The 13,848-nt window shown below is 43.3% G+C and overlaps 1 protein-coding gene across 1 annotated transcript; it reads right to left on the bottom strand.

Moving 5' to 3' along the window:
• Window positions 1-8,058: 8,058 nt before the first annotated feature.
• On the bottom strand, window positions 8,059-9,631 carry LOC141082698 (C-C chemokine receptor type 3-like). The gene has a single exon (XM_073566636.1). It carries the CDS (start codon window positions 9,549-9,551, stop codon window positions 8,466-8,468), a length of 1,086 nt encoding a protein of 361 aa, XP_073422737.1. The 5' UTR covers window positions 9,552-9,631; the 3' UTR covers window positions 8,059-8,465.
• Window positions 9,632-13,848: the final 4,217 nt, after the last annotated feature.

The following is a 13,848-nucleotide window of genomic DNA, read 5'->3' as shown; positions in this document are numbered from 1 at the left end:
TCTACTCCTTCCCCTGTGAGGAGGCTGAGGAAACAGAAGTGAGATGCGTGTGGTGGTACTGATGCCACATCTCTTCTCACCATTGTTTCCTTAGCGTTACTTCCCAGAGCTGCAATCCGAGTTCTGCTGACTTCCTGTTAGCTCTCAGGATTGCCGTGCAGGACCCTACAGAGCGGACGCTGCTGCCGTTATGGTGGGAGATTACATACTGGCATATACTGTATGTGGCTTTCCATGGCAGTTTTCATGGTTCTATATCTAGGTGGTATAAAAAAAAAACATAGAATTACTTATTAAAATAAAAAATATTCGAGAAACGCTCTACTTCTAGGTTTTTCTTCACTCTTGAGAAGAAGTCGCAGGAGGCGAGGTCAGGCGAGTAAAGTGTGTGTGTGTGTGTGGGGGGGGGGGAGACGATACCGGTGCCATGCTGTTTCATGTTCAATCCGTATGTAGGCGGACACAGTGACGTAGCGCTGATTGGGCACCAGGGTCACATGTCACAACATCGCACGAGAGCTCCGGGACCACGAGTGCTGGAGGGGGGGTATGGGATAATTTATCGGGGCCGAACATTTAGTTCAAGAAGGGATTGTCCTAGTAATGGACCATCCCTTTAAGAAAAAATAGCTGGTGGCTCTTAACCACGTCAGTTCAGAAGAATATCAAATGTTTCCAACAGAGGAGAAGCCAGTGGGACAAGTGCAGATCATCTAATGGGACGGATTGTGAAGGGGAGGAATTTCTCCAGATGTTAAACCTTTTATATTCAAGAGAAGTAATTCTTGTTTGTTTTTTGGGCAGCCGATATTACTGGCCGCCTTCCTGCTGACGAGTTCCCTATAAGTGTAGCTGCACAATGACGCATCCTGAGAAGGCGACTTTTCCTTCCTGTCCTGGCTTTTGCCACAGCCCATGTGAACCCAACAGTCCTCAGGGGAGGGGCCAGTGTAATAAATGCAGCCAATCAGCAGCCAGTACTCCTGTAAATCCACCTACATCCTAAAAGCTAGCATCTGATTGGATGCAGATACATATCTTATACTGTAGAATGGGGAGATGTCTGAACGTGAGGCTTGGGCCCCTATCTGTGGAGATCTCCTTTATCACGTAGCACTGAAAACCGCATGATCTGCGACAACCCTTGTGGCAAAGCTCATGGTTGTAAGCATTTCCTAACGTCAATTTGGGCGGCCTCTACTAGCCACAAACATCAGGACCCCTCTTCATCAGATGGCCCCAGTAATGGAGATCCCACACAGGAAAGGATTAGATACACAGCTCAGCAGTCAGTATCACACAGGATAGGATTAGATACACGGCTCAGCAGACAGTATCACACAGGATAGGATTAGATACACAGCTCAGCAGTCAGTATCACACAATAGGATTAGATACACGGCTCAGCAGACAGTATCACACAGGATAGGATTAGATACGCAGCTCAGCAGTCAGTATCACACGGGATAGGATTAGATACACGGCTCAGTAGTCAGTATCACACAGGATAGGATTAGATACGCAGCTCAGCAGTCAGTATCATACAGGATAGGATTAGATACACGGCTCAGCAGTCAGTATCACAGGATAGGATTACATACACGGCTCAGCAGTCAGTATCATACAGGATAGGATTAGATACAAGGCTCAGCAGTCAGTATCATACAGGATAGGATTAGATACGCAGCTCAGCAGTCAGTATCACACAGGATAGGATTAGATACGCAGCTCAGCAGTCAGTATCATACAGGATAGGATTAGATACGCAGCTCAGCAGTCAGTATCATACAGGATAGGATTAGATACACAGCTCAGCAGTCAGTATCACAGGATAGGATTAGACACATGGCTCAGACAGTATCACACAGGATAGGATTAGGTACAAGGCTCAGCAGTCAGTATCACACAGGATAGGATTAGATACACGGCTCAGCAGTCAGTATCACACAGGATAGGATTAGATACACAGCTCAGCAGACAGTATCACAGGATAGGATTAGATATACGGCTCAGCAGTCAGTATCACACAGGATAGGATTAGATACACAGCTCAGCAGTCAGTATCACACAGGATAGGATTAGATACACGGCTCAGCAGTCAGTATCACACAGGATAGGATTAGATGCACAGCTCAGCAGTCAGTATCACACAGGATAGGATTAGATACACCACTCAGACAGTATCACACAGGATAGGATTAGATACAAGGCTCAGCAGTCCGTATCATACAGGATAGGATTAGATGCACAGCTCAGCAGTCAGTATCACACAGGATAGGATTAGATACACGGCTCAGCAGTCAGTATCACACAGGATAGGATTAGATGCACAGCTCAGCAGTCAGTATCACACAGGATAGGATTAGATACACAGCTCAGCAGTCAGTATCACAGAGGATAGGATTAGATACACGGCTCAGCAGTCAGTATCACACAGGATAGGATTAGATACACAGCTCAGCAGACAGTATCACAGGATAGGATTAGATATACGGCTCAGCAGTCAGTATCACAGGATAGGATTAGATACACAGCTCAGCAGTCAGTATCACACAGGATAGGATTAGATACACGGCTCAGCAGACAATATCACACAGGATAGGATTAGATACAAGGTTCAGCAGTCAGTATCATACAGGATAGGATTAGATACGCAGCTCAGCAGTCAGTATCATACAGGATAGGATTAGATACGCAGCTCAGCAGTCAGTATCACACAGGATAGGATTAGATACGCAGCTCAGCAGTCAGTATCATACAGGATAGGATTAGATACACGGCTCAGCAGTCAGTATCACAGGATAGGATTAGATACACGGCTCAGCAGTCAGTATCATACAGGATAGGATTAGATACGCAGCTCAGCAGTCAGTATCATACAGGATAGGATTAGATACGCAGCTCAGCAGTCAGTATCATACAGGATAGGATTAGATACACAGCTCAGCAGTCAGTATCACAGGATAGGATTAGATACATGGCTCAGACAGTATCACACAGGATAGGATTAGATACGCAGCTCAGCAGTCAGTATCATACAGGATAGGATTAGATACGCAGCTCAGCAGTCAGTATCATACAGGATAGGATTAGATACGCAGCTCAGCAGTCAGTATCACACAGGATAGGATTAGATACGCAGCTCAGCAGTCAGTATCATACAGGATAGGATTAGATACAAGGCTCAGCAGTCAGTATCATACAGGATAGGATTAGATACGCAGCTCAGCAGTCAGTATCACACAGGATAGGATTAGATACGCAGCTCAGCAGTCAGTATCATACAGGATAGGATTAGATACACAGCTCAGCAGTCAGTATCACAGGATAGGATTAGATACACAGCTCAGCAGTCAGTATCACAGGATAGGATTAGATACATGGCTCAGACAGTATCACACAGGATAGGATTAGATACGCAGCTCAGCAGTCAGTATCATACAGGATAGGATTAGATACGCAGCTCAGCAGTCAGTATCATACAGGATAGGATTAGATACGCAGCTCAGCAGTCAGTATCATACAGGATAGGATTAGATACGCAGCTCAGCAGTCAGTATCATACAGGATAGGATTAGATACACAGCTCAGCAGTCAGTATCACAGGATAGGATTAGATACATGGCTCAGACAGTATCACACAGGATAGGATTAGATACGCAGCTCAGCAGTCAGTATCATACAGGATAGGATTAGATACGCAGCTCAGCAGTCAGTATCATACAGGATAGGATTAGATACGCAGCTCAGCAGTCAGTATCACACAGGATAGGATTAGATACGCAGCTCAGCAGTCAGTATCATACAGGATAGGATTAGATACAAGGCTCAGCAGTCAGTATCATACAGGATAGGATTAGATACGCAGCTCAGCAGTCAGTATCACACAGGATAGGATTAGATACGCAGCTCAGCAGTCAGTATCATACAGGATAGGATTAGATACGCAGCTCAGCAGTCAGTATCATACAGGATAGGATTAGATACACAGCTCAGCAGTCAGTATCACAGGATAGGATTAGATACATGGCTCAGACAGTATCACACAGGATAGGATTAGGTACAAGGCTCAGCAGTCAGTATCATACAGGATAGGATTAGATACAAGGCTCAGCAGTCAGTATCATACAGGATAGGATTAGATACGCAGCTCAGCAGTCAGTATCATATAGGATAGGATTAGATACACAGCTCAGCAGTCAGTATCACACAGGATAGGATTAGATACAAGGCTCAGCAGTCCGTATCATACAGGATAGGATTAGATACAAGGCTCAGCAGTCAGTATCATACAGGATAGGATTAGATATGCAGCTCAGCAGTCAGTATCACACAGGATAGGATTAGATACGCAGCTCAGCAGTCAGTATCATCCAGGATAGGATTACATACGTAGCTCAGCAGTCAGTATCACACAGGATAGAGTCAGCATGGGTTTGTAACTAATAAGTCATGTCAGACTAACTTAATTTACTTCTATGACGGAATCACTGATTGGGTGGATCAAGGAAATGCTGTAGATATAGTATATCTTGACTTCAGCAAAGCATTTGACAAAGTATCTCACACCATCCTTATTGAAAAAATGACTAAGTATGGAATGGACAAGGCAACTGTTAGGTGGATTCATAACTGGCTTAGTGATCGGACCCAAAGAGTGGTCGTAAATGGCTGCACATCCAGTTGGAAGAATGTCTCAAGTGGGGTACCACAGGGCTCTGTCCTGGGCCCTGTATTGTTCAACATCTTTATCAACGATTTAGATGAAGGAATTGAGGGTAAACTGATTAAATTTGCTGATGACACAAAGCTAGGAGGGATAGCTAATACTAGAGAAGAGAGAGAGAGGATTCAAAAAGATTTAAATAAACTGGAGAAGTGGGCAGCAACTAACAGAATGGTTTTTAACAGGGAGAAATGCAAAGTACTACATCTGGGCAATAAAAATGAAAAAAGCATATATAGAGTGGGAGGAATAGGGCTAAGTGACAGCACATGTGAAAAAGACTTGGGTATACTAATAGATCACAGACTGAATATGAGTCAACAGTGTGATGCAGCAGCAAAAAAGGCAAATGCAATTCTAGGATGTATTAACAGAAGCATACAGTCTAGATCACGTGAAGTCATTATTTCCCTCTACTCCTCTTTGGTCAGACCTCATCTGGAATATTGTGTCCAGTTTTGGGCACCACATTTTAAAAAAGACATCAACAAACTGGAGCAAGTTCAGAAAAGAGCGACCAGAATGGTGACCGGTCTGCAAACCCTGTCTTATGAGGAAAGGTTGCAGGATTTGGGAATGTTTAGTTTGGAAAAGAGAAGACTGAGAGGAGACTTAATAGCTGTCTACAAATATCTAAAGGGCTGTCACATTGTAGAAGGATCAACTTTATTCTCATTTGCACAAGGAAAGACTAGAAGCAATGGGATGAAACTGAATGGGAGGAGACACAGATTAGATATTAGAAAAAACTTTTTGACAGTTAGAGTGATCAATGAGTGGAACAGGCTGCCACGAGAAGTGGTGAGTTCTCCTTCAATGGAAGTCTTCAAACAGAAGCTGGACAGACATCTGACTGGGATTATTTAGCGAATCCTGCTTTGAGCAGGGGGTTGGACCAGATGGCCCAGGAGGTCCCTTCCAACTCTACGATTCTATGATTCTATGATTCTAGATACATGGCTCAGCAGTCAGTATCATACAGGATAGGATTAGATACAAGGCTCAGCAGTCAGTATCATACAGGATAGGATTAGATACGCAGCTCAGCAGTCAGTATCACACAGGATAGGATTAGATACACGGCTCAGCAGTCAGTATCACACAGGATAGGATTAGATACACGGCTCAGCAGTCAGTATCACACAGGATAGGATTAGATACACGTCTCAGCAGTCAGTATCATACAGGATAGGATTAGATACACTGCTCAGCAGTCAGTATCATACAGGATAGGATTAGATACAAGGCTCAGCAGTCAGTATCATACAGGATAGGATTAGATATGCAGCTCAGCAGTCAGTATCACACAGGATAGGATTAGATACGCAGCTCAGCAGTCAATATCACACAGGATAGGATTAGATACGCAGCTCAGCAGTCAGTATCATACAGGATAGGATTAAAATAGGATTAGATACACAGCTCAGCAGTCAGTATCACACAGGATAGGATTAGATACACGGCTCAGCAGTCAGTATCACAAAGGATAGGATTAGATACACCACTCAGCAGACAGTTTCACACAGGATAGGATTAGATACACAGCTCAGCAGTCAGTATCATCCAGGATAGGATTAGATACGTAGCTCAGCAGTCAGTATCACACAGGATAGGATTAGATACATGGCTCAGCAGTCAGTATCACACAGGATAGGATTAGATACAAGGCTCAGCAGTCAGTATCATACAGGATAGGATTAGATACGCAGCTCAGCAGTCAGTATCACACAGGATAGGATTACATACATGGCTCAGCAGTCAGTATCACACAGGATAGGATTAGATACACGGCTCAGCAGTCAGTATCATACAGGATAGGATTAGATACACGGCTCAGCAGTCAGTATCACACAGGATAGGATTAGATACACGGCTCAGCAGTCAGTATCATACAGGATAGGATTAGATACACCGCTCAGCAGTCAGTATCATACAGGATAGGATTAGATACAAGACTCAGCAGTCAGTATCATACAGGATAGGATTAGATACACAGCTCAGCAGTCAGTATCACACAGGATAGGATTAGATACATGGCTCAGCAGTCAGTATCACACAGGATAGGATTAGATACACGGCTCAGCAGTCAGTATCATACAGGATAGTATTAGATACACGGCTCAGCAGTCAGTATCACACAGGAGAGGATTAGATACATGGCTCAGCAGACAGTATCACACAGGATAGGATTAGATACACAGCTCAGCACACAGTATCACACAGGATAGGATTAGATACACGGCTCAGCAGTCAGTATCACACAGGATAGGATTAGATACACGGCTCAGCAGTCAGTATCACACAGGATAGGATTAGATACACAGCTCAGCAGTCAGTATCACAAAGGATAGGATTAGATACACGGCTCAGCAGTCAGTATCATACGGGATAGGATTAGATACAAGGCTCAGCAGTCAGTATCACACAGGATAGGATTAGATACACGGCTCGGCAGACAGTATCGCACAGGATAGGATTAGATACACTGCTCAGCAGACAGTATCGCACAGGATAGGATTGAATATAAGGCACAGTAGGCAGCATAGAAACCAATAATTGGAAATATGGGTTTATATGTCATATAAATAAATCTTGGATGTACTCAAAATACTGAACATCAAACATATTGCCACCGAGTAGTATGTTAATAATGTCTATGAAATCATATTAATTTTTATAATCTGAAACCTTACAACTCTACAAACGATGAATAATCCCATTAAAATAACCTTAAAAACAGAGACAGATGGGCAATGTGGTTATATATAATCACAGGTACATCGGTAATGAATTTATCACCAGTTTACTATTATAAAGCACAGAAGTGTAGACATATCTCATATCACTCATTGGCCAAACAATATTTCATACAGCATGTATAAATAGTGCTCAGCGAGGGTTAACAACCACCCATATACAATGTAACAGGTTTCAGATTCTTGTATAACAACCAAAGTCCAGAATTACAGCAGTATATATCAAACTCGCCTATAGTACAAGTATATCCCCCTAACTATACACACCATGTGTCACGGTGTACTCCGACCATCCTGCCCAGCACCCCTATGGATGATTCTTTAGGGGGATATACTTGTACTATAGGTGAGCTTTGACATGTACTGGTGTAATTCTGAACTTTGGTTGTTATACAGGAATCTGCAGAAAACAGAAGAATGTTACATCGTATATGGGTGGTTGTTAACACTCGCTGAGCACTATTTATACATGCTGTATGAAATATTGTTTGGCTAATGAGTGATATAAGATATGGCTACACTTCTGCACTTTATCATAGTAAACTCGTGATATATGAATTACTGATATGCCTGTAATTATATACCCATCTCTCTGTTTTTAAGGGTTTTTTATTGTTTGAAGCATTGTGATTGATTTAATAATAACGTTTCAGATTCTAAAAATTAATTAGATTTGGTAGACCTTGTTACCGTACCTCTCAGTAGGCAGGATCACACTATATTGGTATTAGTTTTGTGCGCTGGCTTTATTCAATATGTGACCAGTGATGATGAGGGATATGTGATACATACGTACATATTAATAATGATACAAATGTTCTGTGCTCGGATACGTTCTTGCCTGCTGCATCTATACTTGGTGATGCATAAGACTTGGGAGCCACAATAGTGAGTTGCCCCTTTAAGTGACCCTGGTCCATCTTGTCCTATCCGCCCTTATCTACATGTAGACGTGTACTGACAGGCAATCTGCAGGGTCTGCGTCACTCATAGATGGTCTGCGGGGAGTATTCGCTCGTCCTGCTGCTGAGGCTGGACTGCCTGTACCTGGTCCCACACAGAACCCACCTCCCCATCATCTGGGACAGGTGTTTACGGAACTTGGTTCCCACAAACGTGTAGAAGAAAGGATTAATGCAGCAATGGAAGTAGGCGATGTTACGGCAAATGACAAAGGCGTAGTCCATGGTTTCATTGCAGTTGTCTTCCCAGAGATCCTTGGAGATCTGCCTTGCCCTGATGAAAATGATAATGTTATAGGGGGTCCAGCAGATGAAGAAGGCCAGAAGGATGAGGAAGATCAGCTTGATGGCCCTGTCCTTGTTGTGCATCTTCGTAGAGTTCAGCTTGATGATGATCAGTGTGTAACAGTACAAAATGATGAAAAGTGGCAGTAAGAAGAACATGACCACCTGCTGATAGAATCCCACCAGCTTCCAGTTATTGATCTTATTTATGTTGAAGCCCGTCTCCTCACACAACATTCCATAAGTTACATTCTCTCTGATCCCATGAATTATGTTCTCTCTGGTTCCATATAGTATGAACTTGGGGATGGCAGAGAAAAAGCTGATGACCCAAACCAAGCCAGTGACCATGTAGACATATAGCATTTTCCTGGTCCTGGTGGCATAGATGGCATGAACAACCGCCATGTATCGATCCACTGTCATCACGGTCAAGAACAAGATGGAGCTGTAAAACCCAATGTAGAACATGGAGGACAACATCTTGCAAGACGTCTTCCCAAATATCCACTGGTCATGGTGGTAGTAACCCCAGAAGGGTAGCGGGAGGGTGAACAACAAGTCGGAGAACACCAGGTTGAGGATGAAGAAGTTTGTCACCGTCTTAATGTTCTCGAACTTCAGTAGAAGGAATAATATGAGGCCGTTGCCTACAAGACTAACCATGAAGACCACATAGAAGAAGGCAGGCACCACCAAAGCCCCAAAATTCTGGCTGCTCTCCTTCACGCACAAGTTCACGAGTTCGTCATCATAGTTGCTGGTCGTGTAAGTGGTGGTTGCTAGAGGATTGTCCATCTGTGCCTTGTCCCAGAGGGACATTGTAGCTGAGCTCAACAAGACTCTTGGAGAAGTAGAGTGTGTCTTCTGCTTCTACACAGTCCAAGAAATAAAATCAACCAGTCCACGTTGGAGGGTGATGATGATGATGAGCAATGTATATTTCGCAATGTGCGGTGTAAGGTGTAGATTGCTGATTTATCTGGAACTGCAGGAAACACATTGCAAAGCACCCACAGTTTGTGCAACGTCCAACCTCTTCTTCCCCCAAAGAAAAATCACAAAAATAGCTCCAGGAAAACAAAGATTTTGCAATCTTGACAGCCTCAGCTGCAGATGGAGCAGACAAGAACTAAGTAGAGCAAGGGAGAAGGAAAGTATGGGATCTGAGCAAAGGCTGAGAATATAGGGGCATAACCCTTGACCATATAAATTGGCAGGGTACGTGGACTTTTAGGATCGTCCTACGGCAATACACAAAATTGACCATTTAGTATCAAAATTAAGACACAGGATGATGATCAATATCCAGTCTTCTATACCGGATGATTGGTGGTATACTGGGGGTTGTGTGCTTGTTTTTGCCTGCTTACACATCTCATGATGGCACACAGTATCAACCAGCCATTTACTAGAGGTTGTACCTTACTAGTCAGGACAGTGTACCAAAAAGAGCCACTCCTAAGGTTAGTGTTACTTGAGCAAGCGCGTTATCTCACACTTTGCAAATGTGTAATTTTTTATTATTTCTTGGCTTCTGTCGTCAATAAGCATGTGTAGGATCAGCAGATTTCCCAACATCTGAATTGGAAAATCAGCAGTTGGACCCTTTTGCACCTCTAATGTTGGTAAAAATTGGCACCAGCCACAGTCAAAGGAGTAGGAATTTAATCAAAGCTCTTCGTAATGATTTGGCTTAAGGAACAAAGAGAGGAGATCCTCCTATAAGCCGTTTTTTCATAAGGGAAGTAAGAGAACATCCTCTTCCCAGTCATCACTCGTATTCTTTTTAAACCTTAAAAACAAATTATTGTTTTAACCGACCACAGGCAAATATCGTCTGTGGAAGAACCTTTGTTGATAGAAATTTTTCGGAAAGGTTGTTCGGTCATCTCTCGTTATCAGTGTACATGTACGGTCAAGGACAAATGGAACTGTATAAACAAATGTAGAACCTGGAGGCCAAATATAGCTAAATGTCCTTCCGAATATCCACTGATAAAATTCTCATCAACTCCAGAAGGGTGATGAGAATGAATAACAATTTGAAGAGAACAGATTGAGAATGAAGAAGTTGGCCACCATCACCATCTTTATAATCTCAAACTTTAGGATAAGAAATACAGTGTGGCCATTGGAACGAAAATTAACCACAAAACCAGAATAGAAGGTGGGCACCACCTCAGAAATATCATTCAAAACCTGGTATCAATAGACATGAACAGTCAAGAACAATGTGGAACTGTAGAAACCTATGTAGAAGCTGGAGGCCAAATGTCCTTCCGAATATTCATTGATTGTGGTCGTAACTTTAGAAGGGCAGTAGGAGGCTGAATAACAAGTTGCAGAGAATCATGTTGAAAATGAGGAAGTTGGTCACCAACACCATCTTAAGAATCTCAAGCTTTAGGATAAGTAATACGATATAGATATTGGTCAAAAATTGACAATGGAAATGGAATAGAAGTTGGGCACTACCTCAGAAATAACATTTGCCACTTGGCATCAATAGGCATGAACGGTCAAGAGAAACATGACCAACATTTTCCAAAATCTCTTTTTGAATATCCACCAATTGTGGAGGTTGTAGCTCCAGAATGGAGATAGGAGAGTGAATAAAAAGTTGGAAAGCAACAGGTTGAGGAAGAAGATGTTGTTCATCATTTTAAGAATCTTGAACTTTAGAAGAAGGAAAAGTGTGTATATTGGTCCATAAATTGACCATGAGAACGGAATAGATGGTGGGCACCACCTTGAAAATAAATTCGTCACCTGGTATCAATAGTTATGAATGGTCAAGAACAACATGGAACCGTAGAACCGTGAGCTCACGAATATGCACTGGTCATTGTGGTTGTAACCCCAGAAAGGCAGTGGGAGGGTGAATAACAAGTTGTAGAGCACCAGGTTGAGGATGAAGAAGTTGGTCATCATATTATTGATCTCGAACGTCAAAAGAAAGAATATGATGCGGTCAGAAGACTGACCATGAAGATGGGATTGAAGAAAGTGGGCACCGCTTTAGGAAGATTGTTCAGTTGTCATCTAGTATTATTGAACATGTACAGTCAAAAACAAGATGGAGAACCTGGAGGACGACATTTTGAATGTTGTCCTTCCAAATATGCACTGGTCATGATGGTTTTCACCCGAGAAGAGCAGTGGGAGGGTGAATAACAAGTTGGAGAGCAGCAGGTTGAGGATGAAGTTGATCATCATCTTAATGATCTCGAACTTCAGGAGCAAGAATATGATGTGACCATGAAGATGGACTATAAGAAGTTGGGCACCACCTTAGACATGCTGTGCACTTGCCACCTAGTATCGCATAACATATACGGCCAGAGTGGGCGTCTTATTTGGTCTGGATGGTCTATGGCTGCTGTTGTGAATTCGCTTTCTGGCCTACCTCTGGTTACTAGTGAAGGTAGTGGAGCTGGTTGTATTGACAGAGGGGTCGCGAGTTCTCATTCCGGGCTCCCTCTGGTGGTTACTGGAGGTAATGGAGCTGATCTAATTAACAGAAGTCTGCCACCTGATAATGTGGATGACTGGAGATCTGGAGTTTCTGACTAGATTTAAGACAGCCGACTCCCTCTATCCCTGCTGGTGATTTTTCCTGCCTCCTGAGGTCTTAGTTTCCAGCTCAGTCCCTGCATGCTCAGCTAAGTGTTCTTTTGCTATTGTTCACATTTGATCTGGTTTTGTCTATTTCAGTTTTGTGTGTTCAACCATCTCCGGCTTGGGCTGTGCTGAATTTCCATCCTTATGTTACTGCTTGTGCCAGTTTGTTTTTGTCCCTTATTAAATTGGCCTCTTTTTGCTCTGCTCTCAGAATATTCCAGAATGCTGATATAGTGGGCGAAGTCTAGTGACTTCAGTATTTTTCTATCAGACGTGTTGGGCATTTTTTGCAGGTTTTTTTGCGTGATTGCAGACAGAGTCTTTCCTTTCCTGTCCTGTCTAGTTAGTGTGGGCCCCATCGTTTGCTCAGTCTATTTTCCTACCTGCGTTTGTGTTTTCATCTTGTCTCACCGACAATATATGTTTGGGGGCTATCTATTCCTTTGGGGTCTGCTCTGGGGCAGTTTAGATTTCTCCTTTCTTGCTTTAGGCTTATTTAGTCCTCCGGCTGTGTCGAGGCGTCTAGGATCATCGTAGGTACGCTCCACGGCTACTGCTAGCTGTGTGGATAGGATTAGGGGTCTGCAATCCGCTTAGTTACCAACCTCTCTGGTTTTCTGTGGCTTAGCTTAGTCTTGCTTTCCACCTTGGTGACCCAATCATAACAAGCTGCGTTGTGTAGAGATGGTTCACTCTCAATGGTTCTTCATCCTTCTTCTATGCCATGTTCATGGCCGCCTTCTTCTTCAGTGGATTGTGACGGTGGCTTATTTACACCAGATATTGAATTTGGCCCTTGTAATCCCTGCGGACCCCCCATCTGCTCAAGAGAAAAAGGGTAAAGTGAGTAAACACAACTGGCTCAGTCCTTATCCCCCGACCTCATCTGTCCGGGGAGCATCAGGGGCCTGTGCACATTAGATATTTGCGGCTCCCGCCCTCGTCTGTCGGTTTGGCTGACTTTTATCTAATTTCTATGGCAGACTGAGGAGCACTGTGGAAACTGATAAGGACAGCTGAACGAGGACAAAAGCTCTGTGACAATATTTATAAATATGTGAACCCCCAAATTCTGCATTTTAGGGGCTGTCTTAATATTCCACCCTCTCGCCCACCATCCTAAGGCTATGTGCACACATAGTTTTAGGTGCTGCGGATTTGTAAAAATCCTCAGGTAAATTCTCAGGTCAAAAGACCTGCGGTTTACCTGCGGATTAGCCTGCGGTTGAGCCCTGCGGTTTATCACCTCTACATTGGAAAAGGTGTGAAACCGCAGCGGAATCCGCACAAAGAATTGACAAATGTGCATAGCGTTTTTGGTTTTACCATTGCAAACAATGGTACTGTACAATGCAGCAGAAACTGCTGCGGACCCGCAGGGCCAGAAACACTGCGGAACCGCAGCAGAATCTACACCGTGTGCACATAGCTTTATAGGGAAAACTTTATGCCTACCAAGAGAGAATACAGGCACATAAATGAAACTCAGCTTCTC

The sequence above is a fragment of the Dendrobates tinctorius genome, unplaced genomic scaffold (genome assembly GCF_039654945.1).
Source record: "Dendrobates tinctorius isolate UK_male_01 unplaced genomic scaffold, ASM3965494v1 ptg000019l, whole genome shotgun sequence".
NCBI lineage: Eukaryota > Metazoa > Chordata > Amphibia > Anura > Dendrobatidae > Dendrobates > Dendrobates tinctorius.
The sequence above is the reverse complement of the archived record's forward strand: the minus strand, read 5'-3'. Positions and strand labels throughout refer to the sequence as shown.